The sequence below is a fragment of the Monodon monoceros genome, unplaced genomic scaffold (assembly GCF_005190385.1).
Source record: "Monodon monoceros isolate NGI ecotype Baffin Bay Population unplaced genomic scaffold, NGI_Narwhal_1 Super_Scaffold_7, whole genome shotgun sequence".
Classification (NCBI taxonomy): Eukaryota; Metazoa; Chordata; class Mammalia; order Artiodactyla; family Monodontidae; genus Monodon; species Monodon monoceros.
The window spans coordinates 76007004-76028955 of NW_021703784.1; the positions used below are offsets into that span (position 1 = coordinate 76007004).

At 34.9% G+C, this 21952-nt stretch overlaps 1 protein-coding gene across 1 annotated transcript in view; it reads left to right on the forward strand.

Annotated features, from left to right (window-relative positions):
• Positions 1-1564: 1564 nt before the first annotated feature.
• Positions 1565-21952, forward strand: part of ANO3 (anoctamin 3) — a 413314-nt gene continuing 392926 nt past the window's right edge. The window contains 1 exon segment of the mRNA XM_029209693.1: positions 1565-1719. Coding sequence (XP_029065526.1) covers positions 1565-1719 — 155 coding nt within the window.

The window sequence follows — 21952 nt, forward strand, 5'->3', positions numbered from 1 at the left end:
ATATATATTTTACTTTCTCAAAGAGTGCTGAACATAGGAAGTAAAATTGCCATTCCTCATGTGTAGCACATCTATTGCCATACCTAATACCATGGTCATAATTAAAATCTCTAGTCAATCACACCTCTCTTTCCCACTGAGACTATATCCAGCCCACATCCTTTCCAGTGAGCCTGCCTTGACAAATTTTTGTATCTAAGTTAATACCTAATACAGGGTCAATAAATATTGACCCTGTATTAGGTATTAATACAGGTATTTATTTAGGTATTTATTTCTTGAATGAAGAAATAAACGGTTAAATAATAGTCCATTGTGTATACAACACATTGCCTTTATCCATTTATCCATCAATGGACACTTATGTAGCTTTCATGTCTTGTCTATTGTGAAAAATGCTGCAGTGAACATGGAGGTGCAGATATCTCTTCAAGATAGTGATTTCATTTCATTTGGGTATACATCCAGAAGTGGAATTACTGAATCATATGGTCGTTCTATTTTTTTAAATATTTGAGGAACCTCCATAGTGTTTCCCATAGTGGCTTTACTAATTCACATTCTCCCAACAGTGCACTAATATACAGTGCACAGTGTTCCTTTTTTTCCATATCCTTGTCAGCATGTGTTATTTCTTGTTTATTTGTTTTGTTGTTTTGGTAATAGCCATTCTAATGAGTGTGAAGTGATATCTCATTGTGCTTTTTATTTGCATTTCCCTGATGACTAGTGATGTTGAGCACCTTTTCATGTACTTGTTGGCCAAGACATACAGGTTGTTTGCCCATTCTTTAATTGGATTCTTTTGCTGTCAAATTGTGTGAATTCTTTGTACATTTTGGATATTAAACACTTTCAGTTACATGATTTACAAATATTTTCTCCCATTCCATAGGTTGCCTTTTCATTTTGTTGATTGTTTCTTTTGTTGTGCAGAGCCTTTTAGTTTAACTTATCCTTTATTCTCCACAATCACAGGCATATTTCAATAAGCATCAGGACTACAGTCTCACAATCCTGACCCAGGAAATATAATTTAGAATTAACTTCCTTCCAAATTAAGACATTTCTCTGATGAGCTGCCCAGTGGAATAAAGTTACATTCTCTGACAGTCCTTAGCCCCACCCAGCTGATCTTTTGTACAGAGATATGTGAATGAGACCTTCTAATACCAAGTTACTAAAAGCATCTCTCTGCTGCCTTGGCTATGTCTTCACTTAGCTCATTTTACTTTCTATCGCAGCCTCTCTGAGATGGGTTTAGCGCTGCTATCATTTAAAGGCAGCAAGATATCTTCAAGAAAAACAACTGTAAAATCCATCCATCCTATTGACGTCAATTGCTTAGGAAAGGAGTGAATACAGAAAACTTCTTAGAGAGTCAGCTCTGCATGTTTTATCTCTTTTACATTTCCAAGTGAAAATAATTATTGGAAAGCCTGGGGTTGTTACTGATTATAAAACAGTGATTTTCCCCCTCCTATGATTTTTAAAACTTCAGTAGTTTGAACTATTTGAATCAAAGTTTAAACTTTGATTTAGATAGCTCTTTAAGAATTTTGCAATGTCAGCTGTGAAGTTTGAACTGGATTATCTTTCTCCTGAATGCTTCAGACATGAGCATGATTCCAGCCCAGATTTTACTTTAACCTGCTTGACTGAACTTTCTGGTGATTCTAGTCAATTGGAACTTCAGCACTCGAATACTGTCCCTGTTGGTAAGCTAAACTTTAGATTGATATTTTTGAGTATCTTAACTTACATCTGTACTTTTTAAATGTCAGATGTATAAAAAATAAATCTTGATGTCATTTACTTTGCAGTGGTATAGCTGATGCCAGTTTGTTTCTTGAGTTATTTTTTCCTGAACGATATAAATAAATTTTTATAAAAAAGAACAGAGGGTTTGCCAATAGAATAAAGTGTCAGAAAACAAATTCAGTGAACTAAAAAAAAAAAAGTTAACAGTGAAGTAGATTTTGTTTGTCTGAACACTCAAGCCTATCAAGGCTTAGTTTTATTTGGGATGACTGATGGAATCAGGGATTTTATCCATAAACTGCAAAAAAAAAAAAAAGTCCTGCCATCTTTCATTCCTTTCTTTTATTTCTGTTTCCTTTTACATAATTACATAAAGGATAATATATGTTTTACTTTCTCATTAAGAACAAGATAATATTCCTTTTGGTTATGTTATTTTGTAACTTGCACTCTGTGTTAGCTGACAGTGTTGATAGAATTCAAGGCGAAGAATTTCTTTTTTGATACCTTTGGGTTTTACTTATTCAGAATCTCAGTTTTCCTTCTTGCTCTGCAATTTTGAGGAAATAATGCTATACACTAATAGTATGCATTCATCAAAAATTTCTGAGGGTTTGGTTTTTAATGAGATGTCAATAGTAAATTGTGCTTTGTAGAAAAATTTTGTATAATAAATAAATAATACTTAAATGTTATTCTAAAGGAAATTTCCATTATGATTTAGATGATCATCTTTACTCATAAAAAAGGCAGTGTAATGTGAATGTAAAAGTTAAGCAGAACCTTCATAGCTTTTGATGTTACTGGACATTAATCTTTGTCCAATGAAAAATATTTGTAGAAATAATAAATTCCATTTGGCAACCAGAGGATTATTCCAAGAGAATTTGGCACATTTATTTATTTTGAGGTGTTTAAAAAGAATTTTTATGTGACTCCCAACCAATCACTAATTTTTTTGTTCATAGATTCTTTTGTCTTGTATGACTTGTTTTACAGTATAGGCAGTTCTACAATCAGGAGATATAACAATCTTTTGTACATTTTCTTTCAACTGTAAGAAAAGAGATTTCCATGCTATTGTTTTTTTTTCTTAAATTGAGAGTCTTCCTGGGTATTGAACCTACAATTTCATAAAGTGAAAAAGTCAGTTCTTTACAAGTAAACATAGGAAACTTGGACAGGAAGATAAAATTTATAAACTATTTGCCAGTTCAGTCATGTTCTTTGCAACATATTTTATCTTCTAGTCATCTCTGTCACAGCACATCTATTCCAATTGATTGAAATGCTGTCTTTATGTAGTTGACCTGCACATCTATAGCTTAGGTATAAACCCAGAGCCTGGAAGACACTTCCTCACTGATACCCTGGCAGTGCCTCAGATTCAACACAACTAAGCAAAACTTCCTAAAAACACCTCCTCCTTCTTACATCCTTTTTTCTGTCAGTAACCCCTTAGCATATATTGCAGTATAAAGTTTGTGTTTATTTGTATGCATATTAGTTTAATATTTGTCTTCTCCGCCTCTTTGACCAGCACTGTAGCCCCAGTACTCAGTAGGGTGCCTGGCAATAGAAGGTTATTTTTGCCTTGACTCCCTGACTGCCTGCCTAAGGGACTGAAAGATTGGCCCTCTTCATTCCCCCTAGTGCATGCACCTGTGTGGACTTCTGATCTCACCTCCAGGTTCTCCATAACAAGCCTCTTGCCCATTGACAGCCACATAGTCCTTTGTAAGTACAAGTCTGACCTATTTCCACTTTTGTTTACAATTTCTATAATTCTCTGTGACCTGGTTGCTCTAGGATCTAAATCTGTTTTTTTCCAAAACTTTTCCAGCCTCATATAACCTACATGTATCCTACAAGAATGACTTACACTTTCAGTCAGTGTGCATATTATTCTTTCAAAATAATTTCCAATAATTCTTTCTCCCTGCCTCTATTAAGATCTCACTGAGATAAAATACTGTTTTATTCCCAAATACCTATGGTTAACTCCCTGTATAAAGGAGTTTTTCCTGTTGCTAAACTTCTACAAAATGTTTGTTCTATGTGTTAAATGCTCACATTCAATTTTTTTTTTTTGTAAATACATATGCTCATGGCTCCTCTCCTGTTAAATTATGTTTCTTAAGGGTAATTGCCATTTCACAATTGTTTGTGTCTGTGCATGATACATATGCAATAAATATGATTCCGTGAATTACCAATAGGTACAGTAAAGTTTATCTTTTAATGACTTTCCTGTCATAGGTGGTATTTACTTAAATCAAATTATACATGTATTTTAACAGCCAAAATATTATGTAGAAATTATTACACAGTTAGTTACCTGATGATAACAGGTACCTGGAATTTGTTTTTCATTTGAAACTTTTATGGAGCATTGAGCGTTCTAGAATCTGTTTTGTATGCTAGATCTTTTTGCCCTATTTCTAATAAAATCAAGTTGTATCCTTTCATTCAAAATATATTAATTGAATATTCACGATTTAGAGTTAGTGCTTGGATGTCTATATGAAAATGAAAATAAGCTGATAGTAGAGGTAGGGAAAGAGCTGTGTCCTTTTAATCTCAGTGGTGTGGCAGTATGTTTTTAACATTCATATGCATATACTCCTAGCATGGGAAAATAAAGTATAAGAGATGAATGTTAGTCCATAGAAAGTTGAACAGGTCTGCCTAAAAAGAAATATGTTCCATTGTCAGCAAAAGCGGTATTTATACCTTTCACTTATTTAATACCTTGACGGTAACTCATACCTACAGAATTTCAATAGTTCTCACAAGACATCTATGAGGTAGATTTCATTAATCTTAAACTCTATTCCCTAGAAGAAAAATTCAAATTTCAGAGAAGTAATTTAATTGGACCAAAGTCACATACATATAGTGAGAGAGAGTGTGCGTGTGTGTGAGTGTATGTGTGTGAGTGTGTGTGTGTGAGTGCGTGTGTGTGTTGGGGAGGTGGCACAGACAGAGGGAAGCTGAAGAGCTCTTAATCTGTTTTCTGTCTGTAAGCTTAGTGTTCTTTTTTCCTCCTTAACACAACTTGGAAATTAAGTTTAAAAAAGTCATGTGGGAGAAAAATGCTTTGTTGTGTTCCAGAAATGGATTTAATCAGTAATGGGTAATGAGGATATAAATTTCCTGTCCGGACTCTGGAATGTGCTTTAAATGACTTGTAAGCCTGTGAGCATTTCATCATCATGGCCATCGTGGTCATCATCCCCTTTGTGGTATTAATGGCAAGCACATATATATAATTTCCTGTGTATCAGGCAGTGCTCTAATTGTTTTATATCTATAATGTTTATATTTATGTATAAACATATGTTTATATCTGACATACTTTGGTAAATATATATATACACATATTTACATATTTAATTTCTCACTTTCAGCCCTATGGAGAGTTAGGTAACATTATTATTTCCATGTCACACTACTAGCCAATCAACAAATATTTCCTCAACCTTAAGAAATCTGTAGTGGAGCAATGGATCATTCCCTGCTGTGAGATCAGTGGTACACATTTGACACATGGGCCATCGTGAACAATAAGAAACTAATTATGTGTACATAAATACAAACAGTGGTTACCACTGATTCATAGATATTTATAAAATCTACACATCTTTAATTTTCTGTGACAATCTGTTATACATCTATAGTTCATAAAACTTATTTAAACCTAATTATGCCTTTGATTTTCATGACTTTTTGTTGACTGGCTCTACTTGAAGTCTAGAGGCCCGCAATTTAGGAAGCATATCACTTGTTCATGTTATAGTTACTATAATAGAGCAGAAAGAAGACATGACTATTCCTGACTGAAGCAAACCTGAATGCAGTTTTAAAAGATTTCTTCTCCCCTTGTCTAGTGTCTGCCAATATGGATGTCTAATTCTCAATTAGACTGACTTACTGCTCTGTCTTTACATCTGTTTTTTCTGTATCCTTGATACTTCTGAATGCCTGTTTTTTGTTTGTTTTTGCCAGCTCCTCAGGGTCTCCTACCTATTTCTATTTTTCATGAATTGTTTTTCTAGTTCCAAATTAACCTATTGCTACATGATGCGGATGTGACATTCCTTTAGAATTTAAGTACCTCAATACAATTAGATAATAACCTCTTTACATAAAATCTTACATTATTAAAAAAAAAAAAGTTGTGTCAGTTATCCCAATTATATGAAAAAAAGCCAGTACTAGTAAACATCCAATTGGAACAATGGGCTGCATACTGAAACAGTATAGATATAATTCACATAAGTACAGATATAAATATTTCACAGTGGTGGTAAGTATGCAGTGCTAATTCCGAAGAATTCAAGATCATTTGGTCCTTCATCTGTTATTCCTTCCAAAACAGGTATGTCCCACTGGTAGTCATATAACTTCCAGTGTGATAAAGTAACATTTCAATCAATGTGATCCATAATTCACTTAGCCAATAGCATAATCTTTAAAAAAAGTTTTCAGTGTTTGAAAAGCTTTTGGCCGTAATAGATAGTATAACATTTTTCTAGAGTTTCAGACAATACAGTCTATCATATTCAAGAATGTATGCGATTTAAGTTTCTTAATTTCATTTAATCTAGAATTGCACATTTATTAGACCTTAGAACGCTTTTACATAGAACATTTCCTAACATCCTGCAAGGTTTGCTTTGGAGATTTAGTGTTAAAGAATAAATTATATAACTAATGAAGTAATGGGAGAACTCTAATAAAAAATCAGGATAGGGTCCCACTCAGTCACCAACAAACTATGTCACCTTAGGCAAGGTTTTAACATCTCTCCTGGATGATTTTCCTAATCTACACAACGTCTAGAATAGATTAGTTGACCTTGAAGGCCACTGACAATTATAAAAAATCTTAATGAAAACAATTAGTATTAGAACATTTCCAAAGGGCATCATTAAGCTTGGTAAAGCCAATAATATAAAGATGGGCAAAGACAAAATATCTGTTTACATGTAAGTTATAACAATAATAATGAGTGTCAACATATACAAAGAACTTCATAATTTACAGAGCTCTTTTACATTTGATTTTTCGACCACTATGTATATCAAATCGTTTTATTACTCCCAGTTTTACAAATAAAGAAACTGCATATCTAACAGTGATATTTTACAGTGAAATTTTAGTAAGTGGCAAATCAAGAACTTAGATCCAGACTTTCTCCAATTCCGAATGTTATTGCCACTATACTACTACAAGTATGAGTACCACTATTGCTGCTATGATTCTAATGAAAAATAGCAAAAACAACAATATTTACTATGTTAATTGCATACCAAGCACTTCTAATCTCATTTTACTCTCCCAATACTGTTGTGAAGCATGGAGAAATTAAATAGTATTATAATCACTCATCATATTTCAAATATAGATTTATAGATCACTAACTTACAGACTAATTTGCTATTTTCAGTTCATAATGGTTGAGCTGATATCTTTGTAAGGAAAAAAAAACATTTACAAGTAACTTGATAAGCTAGGAAAGACTACTTGGCCTATTGAAAAGTAACTGTTAACATGCTGATTTTAAATAATGACTATATTCATTTCAATTGTGTTCTATATATTTGGTGAGGCACTTGCAGAATCTTTTAATCATTTTTTTTGTTTAAATTAGGAAGCTTATTCAATTCAAATGATTTCTAGTAAACTAATACTAACTTTTGACCAGCTATCATTAAATACTAGAAGTTGACATGATTGCTATATTTTTAAAAATTGCCTTTGAGTTATTCCCATAAGAGACTTGCTTCCTTCTCTAAATTCTTATTTTTAAGATATCCAAACATCTTAGCAAGGTACTATGGATTTACAATAACATTTTGAGGCAAATAAGCATCCTCTCTGTTTTCTTTTGTTTATAGCTGAAAATTAACTTGAAATGATTTATTCAGAGTCATACAGCTACTTATTACCAAAAATGAAGATGAGAAGCTGGGTCTCATGGTTCCTTGTCTATTGCATTTCACACTATTAAAGTAAATATCTTCCCTCAAAGGTTTCTTAGTATCATGTCTCCCTGATACCAGATGAAAATAAATCTACTCCACTGAAGTATAACTGAGTCATAAGACAATAAACTATTGTACTTTCCTTAGAATAACAGATTTTTAAGGTCTCATACGATCCCAAACAAATGCTATATTTTCCAAAAAGTGTTACAACATCCAGTAGTAGTCAGAGGAGTAAACATAAACCCATTATAAATATTACATAATATCCCCATCAAACTACATGATCACACACACATGCACACATACACACATTCAGTCACTGCACTTTTTAGAGAATTTGACTATTGTTATCTTTCCGGATATGTTCTAGAACCCAGAAATGACTGACCACTCTGCTGAAATTCTCGTTGTGCTAAGGTCAGCATAAAAACAAGCTTTTCATCGTCATGGGTGGTTTGGGGTTTTATGAGCTGGGCTTTGCAATGATTATTTCTTTGTCTCAAAAAATGAAGAGCATGACTACTAAGGATATGCAAGGAAATCCAAAGAATAGGCTCTGTGTTCCCTGACCTTGGGGTAGAGGATGAACATCCAACTAATTGCAGCCCAGAAGACTATCTCTGATCAAAAATTAGAAGACAGGCTACTACGTAAAAAGATTTTTGTTCAGTTAGAAGTATATAATTAGAGATCCTAACTTCTTGAGATGCTTAGAACTATGACCAGTTGCCACGTGACTAGTTATAGTTATGTTGTTACCATCATCAACTGTTCGTGTTTATTAGATGTCTACTCTGTGCCCAACTCTCTGCCAGTCTCTGAGAAATGTAAAGTATTTGGAAGGTCCAGTGCCTGCTCTAAATTGTACTCTCTAAATCTAGTTATGAAAAAAATCCATATGTGTGATTGAAATAGGTGACTGTCTCATCCTGCCAGTGTCATTCAGGGCAGAAACATATCAACTGGGAGGATAGTGCTTTTAGAGAGGTAGTTCTTAAAGCTAGAGTGTAGCCCACAGAGCACTTGAATTAGAATCACCAGAATACTTGGAATACATGAAGATTCTAGGATCCCATCCTAGACCCTTTACATGTAAACTCTGAAAATAATCCAGAAATCTAGATTTCAGAAATTTCTCACATTATGACCGTATACACCAAAGGTTGAGAACTGATGTTGTTGTCAGTGGTCACGATAGGTTCACTGGCAAGGGCTCCTTACAGTGATCACTATGTTGTGGCATTTTTTCCCGATTATTTCTGATCACAGCAATTTGCAGTCAACTATAACTCTTTTGTCAGCAACTTGTTTAATGGCTGTTGATCCATTTATATACTTGCCAGAGTGTCTTCCTGTTTTTCTTACATCTACATATCACCCTCAGATAAATTCAGATTCAGTCCCTTCTAAAAAGCCCTTCTTCTCATCCCTTATATAAAACATTTTATTTTCTCTATATTGGATGCCCATAATACGTATTTATGTGGCACTGATATCAGTGTAAAATGTTTATTTTTTGCATTTAATCTTGCATTTAAATGTTTTAGCTGTTAGATATTGGGTGTAGCTTTCAATGTAATTTTATCAAATAGAGAATAAACTCCCACAAGATAAGAGATATGTTGTACTTCTTTTCCCTCAAGAGGGACCAACAGAGAGCTCTATGAACAGAAGGAGCTGCATTACTTGTTCCTAATATGACTTTACAAAGATAGACCAGTTGATAGAAATCTTCACTTTGTGGATTTTTTAATATAACTCTGATCTCTTAATGGCTCTGCCGAGGGGCCTTCAACTCATTCTGTCTCAAGAAGAGCAATCTAGGTTCATATAATATGCATACTTTGGCTGCCCGGGTAAAAGGGAAAGTTAATGCTAATGCGATGTTGTAAAATGAAATAACCCCAACAACCATCATTTCACTAAATGCCTGCTGAAAATATTCTACTAAGAATTGAGTACATCTATTATAAATCAAAATAATGAATTAAAAAGTGGTCTTTCTGATAACATACAAGGCTTATGTGGCCATTGCATTACTGCATACTAATTGGTGGAATTCCTAAAATATATAGAGATAAAGATAGATGCAGACATATAGATACCTCTCCTCAAATGTTTTCTGGTGTCATGTCTTCCTGATACCACATGAAAAAAATTTACTTTCTTTTCTTTTGGAATAAATCTCAGTACCTTGGCTTACCCAACACTTCATTAAAAAAAAAAAATTAAGGCTTGAGGTGAAATGTTTATGATAATATTCTCAGGTTGACATGATGATATATAGCCATAATCTTTATTCATAAAGCTCTTTCTGGGAAACAATTGACAGAAACCTCTCTCTAAAGTAATGGTTGTGTTCTCGTCTGAAGTATGGATTCAGGCATGCTACCAATAATTTATGACCAATTACAGAAAATGTACTTCACTGAAGCTTGCAAGTATTATCTCTTTACAATAGATTCAAGAATCTCTTGTAGTTAATCAATCTCACTTTAATTCCAATTTTTTTTTTAAGTGGGAGATAAAGTAGTGGGGTACAGGTATTCACTGTGAATTAATCAAATCCTGCATATATGAGTGCATTTCCATGTGTAAGGTAGAAACAAAATTGAAAATCACTCTCTTTAGTGATATAAGCAGGAGGATAGAGGTCAATGAGTAAACTATTCTGGAAAGAAATTTGACATTATTTTTCAAATGGATTTCAAATCATGTATAGCTTTGATTCAGAAATTCAACTTCTAGGGATTTGTTTCAAATAAAATCAGAGATATACACAGAAATAATGGAACAAAAATGCTCAATGCAGTGTTGCGTTTAATAGAGATAATAAGAAATAAGAGTCCAACAGTGTGGAATTCATTAAATAATTAAACTATAACATATCTCCCAAGAAGGAATGTTTTACAGACTTGTAACACGGGTAGTAAAGAAAATGCTATTGGCAGTGGAAAATAGGGTATAACACTAAATAAGGCGATAAAATTATATGTAGATATTTTATACAACTTTTGTGTAGATGTTTATAATTATATGAGATCTGTGCAAAAAAATACAAGAACAACATATACCAAAATAGTAAAATCTGTTAGTCCTGAGGTATAGGATCCCAGTAAAATTTACCTTTTGTTTTTTGCTACATTTTCCAAATTTCCTTTATTGACCATGTATTACTTTTAATCATGAATATATATATATATATATATAAGGAGTTTTACCTTTTTTATAACTTAAGAAAAATTAGAAGCAACTTACATGAAAATAGACATAGAAGAAGGTAAATTGTGCCAGAGTCCTTGAAAAAATATAGGTTTCTTGACATTTGAGAATTTTCAGGTCTCCACTTGACTCTCACAGCATTTCCATGACCCGCTTTATTGCAGTCTCATCTTCAGACTGGGGCCATAGCATAGAAGCCCACATGAAAGTATTAGATACTCAGAAAACAATTGTTCAGGATGGTGAGAATAGTAATCTTCAGCACTATTTTTGCAGCCATTGATCTCCTCAGCCCTGCAAACCCCTAACCCTATTTCCAACAAAACTCTTCCATATATAGAAATAGGTAGTACACACACATAAATGGTCATTTATTATATCCAAGTAAAATTACAGCTGTCATTTTTATGAGCTTCATTATGTTTAATTTCTCAGAAGAAGAAATCATTTTACAACCATTCAGGAAATAAGATAATGCAGGGAAGACATAGGCACCCAACAAACAGGTGCTCCATCTATTTTTTAAAAGCTGGAGTTAGCAGAAAGGAAAGAAAAGATACATAATGATAACTGTAAGCATCAAAAAGTCAATGGGCATCAAAAAGCTAACTATAGGAGAGAAGAGAAAGGGACATGTATTAAAAACGATAACAACAGCAAAAGTATGGAAAGCAAGAGGAGGATAATTGTATAATGGAGAGAGAATTTTTTATGAATCAAGGTCTGTCTGTTTAAACACAAAGAGATTTGTTAGGAAGATATATTATAGATCATAGAATCATTGCATCAGCTTTATAAATAGGCCCTAGGCTAAGTTTTCAGAAAAAAAGATCATGGAACATGCTGATGTCCATGCATGAAAAGAGAGACATAGCTGCTGCCAACTCCAAAGGCATGCTGCTGTTGCTGAGGTGACAAACTTTCACCTCTGCTCCAACCCCAGAACTACACAGGAAATCACTGAGTAAACAGGAAAAGGAAACAGTGCTACCGCTCCACCCCAACCCTATGCCCTGATTGGTTTCTGATTAAATCACTGCTGAACCCCTAGCACTAGGGTGCAATGAACCCCACAAAGGACCCATTGCCTGAGAGTAGTCAGCGGGCATATTCATCAAGAGAAGGCCATTCTGGACTTGTTTCCTCATTTGAAAAACAAGGGACTTGGACCTCTTTCAAAGATTCTTTGATTTTTTTCATAGGCATTTGATCAAAAAATAATAAAAGATCTTTGTGGGGAAGGTCTACAAAGTCCTGCAAGTCACCATAAATTCAGAATGCTTATTGCTTAATATAAATTTGCACACTGGAGAAACTCCTCATTGGCTTCTGATCTCCCAGCTTCCATGGTTATGTTCTCACCCATCGCTCTGCCTTTTTAAAACTCATTGTGCTGCGTGACTCGGGGGTACTTTTCATCTATATCAAGAGCATTGGAGAAACTATTGCTTATCCCTTGAGTCAGCTGTGGTGGAGCCTGTTACTAATAGTGGCATTCTGCATATTTTTAGATGACCAATGAACTACCCCCATGTTTCCCATGTTTGTATCTTACATATTCTCACATTTCAGCTTTTGTTTTGCTTGTCCTTTGCTTTTCCTTGGTCTATAATTTGAGTTCTCAAAAACTAAATATACTTGTTTATGGTCTCTGAAAATTCTATGCAGAAGGTTCTTGCTCCAGTTTATGAGTAGAAACTATAAACTACAGTGATAATCTTAGATTTAGTATTCTCATTTTCTGCTTCTCATAAGTAAATCCAAAAGTTGATGGAATTTATTTTTGTAATTTTCTGAGCTATACATTTAAACTGAACGGTGACTCGTTGGTATAGAAGTAGGAGCTGTCTACCTAGAAATGGAACTTATCAGATAATCCCATACCCTGTGTAAATCTGAATTCTGATTCTTCATATAAAGCAATAGAGAGGTAGTTGCTTAGACCCTAGAATCAAGCTAAAGTTCAGAGGTTGCTCTGATACTTCTTAGTTATGTGACTTCAGAAAATTCAATGAATCTCTATGTGTTTCTATTCCCTCATATGTAATAAGTGTGTAACCTCACAGAGTTGTTTAAGAATATTAAGTGAAATAATACCAGAAAAGCATTTAGCACAATGCCTGTAACTAGTAAGTATCCAGAATATGATGACTGACCATGTTCTGGGGATTATAATCCACATGAGGCAAAATGCAGAATCTGTGTAGTAAAAACTGAGCTTCTCAATTCAGGTACAGCTGTCCACAGGGATATATGAATGTGCAGAGAATTAACATCACAAATTTCGGGAGCATTTATTTTACTTGATAAGTAATCTTATTGAATTTTAATATTAAAAAAGGAGCATTTATTAGGAAGTGAATAAATACGTAGATTAATTTTTATAATAAAATGTTAGATTTCAAAGAAAATTCCTATTAGCCTAAAGATGTTTGTGGGCATTCACTTTTCTCTAACAAGAGAAATATTTCTAGAGGAAAGTTTATGAGGCACTGGAAAGAAAACAAACCAAAACAAAAAGGTATTGGCTGCATTAGAACCCTGGTTTCTGCTGGTTACTTGGGTGTTGATGCCACGTGATGACAGTGGATGCTCAGTGCTTTTGATGAGGTTGTAATTTGTCTTGGGTTCAGTGAGGCCATGTAAGTTTTAGCATCGACATCATTGCATTGACATGAAACAGTGTTCTCTCCTCAGAATATCATGGGCTTTCAGAAGCAGTTGGGAATTTTTTTTTTTTTTACTTAAAAAAAAAATTTTATTGGAGTATAGTTGATTTACAACGTTGTGTTAGTTTTAGGTGTACAGCAAAGTGAATCAGTTATACATATATCCACTCTTTTTTTTTTTTTTACATCTTTATTGGAGCATAATTGCTTTACAAAGGTGTGTTAGTTTCTGCTTTATAACAAAGTGAATCAGTTACACATACACATATGTTCCCATATCTCCTCCCTCTCGCGTCTCCCTCCCTCCCACCCTCCCTATCCCTCCCCTCTAGGCGGTCACGAAGCACCGAGCCACTCCCTGTGGGAATTTTACTTTATTTAAAATGAGAGTGGGAAAGGGAAACTTGAACTTTTTTCTGTGCTAGGTATTAAACTTGTCGATTTTGTTCCCACTCTAGTTAAAAGTAGCCAAAAGAAAGTCTTCCCTGTGTTCATCTTTAAGAGGTAATCTAGCCTTTGCAACAACATGGATGGACCTGCAGAGTATTATGCTTAGTGAAATAAGTCATACAGAGAAAGACAAATACTGTATGTCCTCATCACTTATGGTGGAATCTAAAACATAAAACAAACTAGTGAATATAACAAAAAAGGAACAGACTCACAGATATAAAGAACAAACTGGTGTTTACCAGTGCGGAGAGGGGAGGGAGAGGGACAAGATAGGGGTAGGGGATTAAGAGGTACAAACTACTGTGTGTAAAATAGATAAGCTATAAGCATATTTGTACAGCACAGCGAATATTAGCCAGTGTTTTATAGTAACTATAAATGGCGTATAATCTTTAAAAATCGTGAATCACTATGTTGTACACCTGAAACATATTACATTGTTCATCAACTATACCTCAATAAATTAAAAAATCTAGCTAGGTGATCTAACTTTTAGAAATGAGATGTCTTCTCTCAACATTGAATAATGCACTAAACAAAGAGGCAGAGATATTAGTGACGTTTATGCGTTATCTGGATTAATTTGACTAAATTGTACTTGTAGTTGGGAAGAGCTAGATTTATAAGCTTCTCTTATGTGAGAATATGCGTGTGGGGCCAAGAGAGCACGTGTAGCTTGTCTAAGATCACACAAATAGTTAGATACAGAGGCCAGCCTATAATTTTCTATATCCTACACCCTTCAAGTGTCTTTCCCAGGGGTCATAATGAGTAAGAGACATGACGTGGGCTTTGTCATAGGAATGTCTGACTGTGACTCAGACACATAGTATCTATAGATTCCAGAACTTGTGCAAGTTACTTAATTTTCTTCCTGTTCTCAGTGAGACACCCACTTTGTGGAGTTGCCTATGGGATTGAGAAAATGTGTGAAAAAATACCTTGTGCAGGGAAGGGACTTACAATATATGTTTAATAGATATGAGATGTCTCCCCATTTCCCATTTCTAGTGTTTTGCCTAATTATTTACTCCCTGTGGCTTCTCAAACCAAAAATTGCTGGGCCATTCATGAGTTGCTATGATAACCAGGGACAATGAATCTGAAAACCAAAAAGAGTTCTACAAATACATATGTCACTGTGAGTTTCCTAATTAATTCTTGCAACTACATGCCTTTTAAACCAAACTCCCTTGAGAGTGATTAATGACTAATTCCAAAAAGACAAAGATCTGGGAGTACTGGTCTAAACATCTTTGGTAATATAAGAATCTTGATCTCATCATTGTTGGTTTATTTTCCATTAGCATTGAAGAAATTATCTTTCCCCTGTGTCTGTCCTGCAGGTGTTTTCTTTAGAATTCTTATCGGCTTCCTCTGTAGATAAGCACAATTCAGTGTTTTGTTTTTCTTCCTTTCCACTGAATATTTGGCTCCAGCCAGTCAAATTTCAGAATGCAGGCTCCATTTCCAAGGCCACAGTGGAGACAAGTCTCAAAGCAAAAGTATGTAAAGAAGTGGTCAATTCTGTAGCAGAGCCCAGAGCGTGGATTTTGGAAGTTGCCTAACTTCTACATCCAAAATGCTACTACATATTTCATAATTTCAGATGAAATACCATAGAATAATCACAGAGAGCTTGGTCATTTTTTCTCTGGTTTTGCCTTGGAAGTCAAATGAAACTATTCTCAACAATTTACCTCATGTCCTTATTATAAGGATTCTTTAAAAATAAGTTTATAGAAAGTAGCATTCTATTAGCTCTATAAAATACATATGCAAACACTTTTAAATTTTAGTTGAAAGTGACCACTTATTTCATCACAGAGAAATGATGAGGAGAATAGGTGGCACTAGTGGAAGTTCCAGTGTATTAATTGTTTATTTAAGAGTCAACAATATAATGTGTGACCTACTAAAATGTAAGACACTGTATAATACAAGGATAGGGATTAATTAAAAGGTGATTAAAATATGGTGTCTTCTTTTAGTTGAGTATTAGAGAAGACATTCATTACATTAATACTTGCTGAGTAGCCATATATACAATGTACCATATATACATATATACAATATACAATGTACCGTGTATACAATGCACTTTGATACACATGCATTAGTGTGTGTGTGTGTGTGTGTGTGTGTGTGTGTACTGTCTGGGCTCGTATCAACCCTATTCTTGACAGTCCAGACATCACTGACATCCCTTGCTTTATTCTTATCCATGAGTGTCCAGAATTTGTTAGAGCCACGCTTTCAGTCTTAGGATCTTGTTCTTGTCTCACCCTGAACATTAGGATCTTGATAGATGGTTATAAAGAAGGAGAAGGCAACCAAGAACAAAAGGAGAGCCTGCATGGGGGTTTTGCAGTATAGTCACTATGTGGATGTGTCCATGTCAGTTTAATTTTAGTCTTTAGTTTCCTGAAAGTTAAGCTAGCGCAGAATCTCTTCCAGGGCTTACAGTCTATACTTCTATGTCATAATATCTCTTTATTTGTGTTAGTCTTCCCCTAGTGTTTCTTTCTAATATATACCCTCTTAGTCTGGACTTGGCCACTGTTTTAGTCCTCATCCACACTAGATACTCATCCTCCACAAACATCCCATTCTGTTCTGTATTCTCTACCCCCTTCCCATGTCACTCACTCAGTCACACCTTTTGGAACATCTGTGCCTTGTGCATGACTCCAGCCTCCGTATTGTTGAAGACCTTTGCAGAATATGGGGGCATCAAAATGATTGGGAATGAGCACACTCTTTCACCTCCCAGGTCCAGTGAGGAAAGAGGTGGGAGCAGTGTCCTTCCCTCTCCCAATATAAGTGGTCAGGTGTTAGAGAACAGGAAGGGATTTAGGATTGTTTTGGAAAGCCAAATTAGAACTTTAATATTGTACCTCAGTCACATGATGAATTAATTAAATTTTGCTAAGCTATCCTGGAAAACTAACACACAGTATTATACCATTTTTCTAAGGGGAGAGTCTGTGCAGTGTAATTTAGGATTTAACTCTCACCAGCATACACAGATGCTTGTACATTGGGATTGATCACTGGGGAAAAATGAGGTAACTGTTGATTATAGTGTATGCCAAAGGAAAAATCAATGATCAAGAATATGTGTTCTGGACTTTCAGAAGAATATATCAATATGACCCAAAGAGAGTAAAAAAGGAAAGACATTTTAAAGTAGGACAGACTTTTAAAAAGGAAGGAGGAGGGTATTCCTGGGGGATGGAATGACGCAGACTGACCATAGAAGGTGGTGTCATAAAGCATTCATTTGTGTGTCTGTGTTTGCTAGTTTATTTTTTTGCCATCCCTGCATACATACCTCTTTCTTGCAGTATGAATGCTCTGAAAATTTCTCTTGGGGAATTAATCCCTTTTCTACTCTTTGGTGGTATGGTTTATGACCCTAATTTAAGCTATGCCTGAAGTCAGCCTTTCTTCCAAGTATTTCAGTTATTGGGCCAATGAATTCCTATTGGTTATCACTCATTTGATTTGACTCTTCTATCACTTGCAACAGGAGGAGTTCTCAAAGGTAGATATGGTGATAAATTTCCAGTTTTTGGTAGGATAATGACAAGAAATGACCTGTTTAGCTAGAGTAGAAGATCCCTGTTGTAGGGTAGTGGAAGGTAAATTAAGTACGGATAGAATAGTCAGCCTCAAATGCTAAATTAATAGTATTAGCCAGTACAGATGATAGACACCTTGCTATTTATGGGCGACCCAATTTAGTTTTCCTCTTTTTTTTCTAGTCAAGACCTCCTAACATTAGACTGGGCCCGTAGCCAAACATCCATTCTTAACTCATGGAAGTCCAACAAACTCTGGCCTTAACCTCTGCTCTCTAGGTTCCTGACTGTATATCCTTTTGCAGCTAAAACAGATGAAAACTGAGCCTCATATAGAAGCTTAATATGTCCCCAAGGCAACATTGAAATTTTCTCTTCCTCCCACCAAAGGGAAAATTTAATTTGTAGGAAGAGGAGGAAGTGGCTAATCTTAGGCTGTTTACAGAAACTCCTCCAGGGGTCTCAGATTCCCCTAGCCTGATTCAGTTCTATTTCAAGGTGGAATCCGTGTGGGTACTTCATGTTCCTGTTTTTTGTTTCATTCAGGCATGGGACCTAGGCATAAATTTATACTTGCATAACCACCGAGAGACGTCATATTTAACCATCTGGTTAGGAACTGGGACAAAGATTCTTTTACACTCTGAGAAGCTGTGGCTATAGAAGTTGTTGATATTAACGACTTGCTATGTTTCTGTATTTTCGGGGTGCCTTGGGGGCAAATGTTAACGAATTTTATCTTCCTTATATGAAGAAACTGATTTTTTTTCTCCAGTGGATGGTTTTAGGACTAAAAACATAAGGCCTGTCTTGGTGGTTGTGTATAACAACTGCAGCAGTGCACATTTTCCCCTCTTAATGGAAACTCTTAGCCACTTTTCTTCTAAGAAACCTTCCTTGCCACATTCTAATCATGATGTTCATAGATAAAAATCATATTCTCTGGGAGTGTGTCTGACTGACTCACGACCATAGAGTACCTTATTGATTTAGAAGGGAGACTATGCTTGTTCAATTAGGGTGGACTTTAGACTTTAGTTAGGAATTCTGGGCTTACTTTTTGGGTTTGGGGAAAGATATGAGGCTAGAACTGAGACCTGAAACAGTCATGAGGTGAGAGCCTGGAGTTGTCAGAGACTATCTGTGGAGCAAACAGAGAAAGCGGAGCCAAGAGGTGGATATTACTGTAATCTTTGAGTATTAATCAGGCTCTAATTGAAGCTGGTCTGAATCCAGAGTTCAGTTAAATTAAGTCTTTTATTTCTTAAAACTAGCTTATATCAGAATTTATGTAGCTATTTATAGTTTGGTACTATAGGAAATATTTTCCCTCTTTTGCCTTTTCCCTCAGAAAACCTTTCCTTTTCTTCAAAATTTCTCTCAAGTATCTCTTTCTTTGTGAAGCTTTTTTTGACACAACTTGATCGTTGGTTAATCTATCATAATCTTTATCATATAACATAATATGTTTACTTATCTGTATCTTTCATATTGCAAATTATTATAATTTTATAGTATCTATTTAGCACCTATTCTGTGCCACATTGTGTTCAATTTGGGAGACTGATCAAGACAAACAGGGTTTGTGCTCTGAGTGAACTATTGAGCTGACAGGTTATTGACTATTAAAGGTATGATGTTTTTCTTTTTCTTTTTTCTTTTTTTTTGGTCACACCATGTAGCATGTGGGACCTTAGTTCCCCAATCAGGGATTGAACCTGTGCCCCCTGCAGTGGAAACTCAAAGTCTTAACCACTGGACCACCAGGGAAGTCCCAGTATGACGTGTTTTAGCCAAAGAACGAACTAGGGAAGCAATGGAAGATGGCTAATAAACAAGTTGTTACATATGTGATATATTTTGGGAGTCATAAAAAGGGGGGATTGCACAGTGCTAAGTAAGTATGATGATTCCTAGAGGGCAGGACTGGCCCCTTGATCATGGTGTTTTGTTTTAAATTAGTGGGAGCTATTTCAATTCTTGTACACAACAGAAACAAAAAAATTGGTGAATTAGTGCAAGATTCAAAACATGCTCATCTCTGAATTGTTCTTGACTAACACTGCTCCACAAAGATCTTAAATCTTCATTGAATATACATCTTTGCACTAATTTGTTTCTTAACTTTTTGGGAATTGAGGCTTGCCATTCATAAGCCATATAGCTCAGATCTTCAAAGATTTCCCAAATCAAAACTGCAGAAATATTTTACCAAATTAGGTAAAATTCTCCCTGAATCACAGTATCACCAAAACCCACATATAAACACCATGTGCCCGCAGCCTATGCTTGCCATCTTTTCAGTTTTCACAACATTTTTTCATCTATGTTGTAAAAATGTTACATTGACTAGAGAATTCATTAGAACAGTTAAAAACTACTTTTCTTATTTTTATACACACCATATTGTAGATTTTGTTCAAGTGATAGATCAACACTGAATTTGACAATTTACCCTAGAGTAACTAAAACTATTATGCCCAGGCTAAGAACCAAGGGTTTATTATATCTATCGGCTTTATTTTTTCTTCTAATCCAGTGTCTTCAGTCAGACTTTCATTCTGCCTTGTGCCAGGGCCAACTTTTCTTAATAAATATTTGCCTATATGACTTTCAAGAGTTATTATTTACTTAATGAATGGAGAAAAGATGAGAAAAGAAAAGTAACATGAGCTGATGCTTGGCTTTGATCATAAGCTAAGTGAATCATATACTATTCAATTTTGTTAAGTCAGTAAATCACAAGTGAATCATATTGTGGATTTTCAGTGTGGTCAAAGTATATAGAAACCATGAATATCAAGTTCATGAATGTTATGTTTGTGGAGTAGTAACACGTTTAATTCAATGAGACTGTAAGTTACATGAAGGGATAATGATTTGTATATTCAAACTATGTAAATAAAACATTGAATATATCTGGGTCTATTTCTCATCTATCATATCAGTACATGAGGTAATATTTTTATAAATGTTATTCAGAGCCTTTGAGGTCTTAACATACAGGTGATCAAATGAAAGATTGACCATTAGTAAAACCCTATTAGAGATGTACTAATGATTTTAGGCAGAACACTCTCATTTATGCTTATAGTCTGTTGCTACCTTTGCATTCATCTATAAAAAGGTTGTTTAGAGTTTGGGATGCAGCTGATGTTGGAACAGAATTAAGCAAACTGGTTCCCTGGAGATTAGGTTCAAGCTACTAGCTTCCTTGGTATTAATATTTAACCTACTCATATAACTGGTTGGATCTAGAAGAGTCAGCAACAAAAATTTCTTAGAAGTATCTTATCCAGAATTTCTAACTGACCTCAAATAATCTTCTAAATTATATTTCCATAATTCCATTCATTAATCTGTTATTTAAAAAAAAACCACTTTTTAGAATCTTACATGGTGGATCTTCATCAATGAAACAGTTTAGTGGGAAGACAGACACTTAAACATTCTATTAAAGTGCAACATGATTAGTTCTATAGTAAATTCATGAATAGTGTGTTGTGGAAACACAGCACTAGGAGTGTTAAGTCCTGACAGAGAGAGTTAGGAAGGAATCTGCAGAGAAAGCACACGACAAAGGAGACATTTGAACAGACTCCTTATGAATAGAATTTTTTTATAAAGTTAAAGTATGAGGATGGTAAAGTAGTCCATGTAAAGGAAACATCGTGGTCAACCACAGAAAAACATGAGAAAGAAGCCTGCAGTTCAGAAATCAAAATCAGTCTTTAGTAAAGCCACCCTGAAACCACCAGAGATATTGTCATTCCTCTGAACTCCTAGAACATTATTCATATATTTGGTAGAATAGTTTTTTATGAGTCTCTTAGGCTACTTCCTTCAACATACTCTGTTCTTCAAGGCAGGGACCATTTCTGATTTACTTGGCAAAACATATGTTTCTTTGGCAGCAGTTTAACAGATAGTTGTTAAATGGATAGTAATGTAGCTGGACTGTGGGTTCTGTGAGACAGAGATCGAAAGATAAGGTTAAGTTGGGCCAGTTTGTGATGGGGTTTGAATGTCAAAACAAGCAGTTTAGCTTGTATTCTTTCAGTGAAGACAAGCCACCAAGGGCGTTCAAGGAGGTTAGTGACGCAGTCCAAGTTATGCTATTGATAGTTCCAAAAGAAAAGCTATTTTCTTTGGTCTACAAATGAAGGCCGGTTATCTCAGTGAAAAATGTTTTAGTATAACCACACACAACTCTTAGGTTTATTAATAATTAAAGTAGCTTCTGAATAGTTAGAGGTGGGTAGGGAAAATG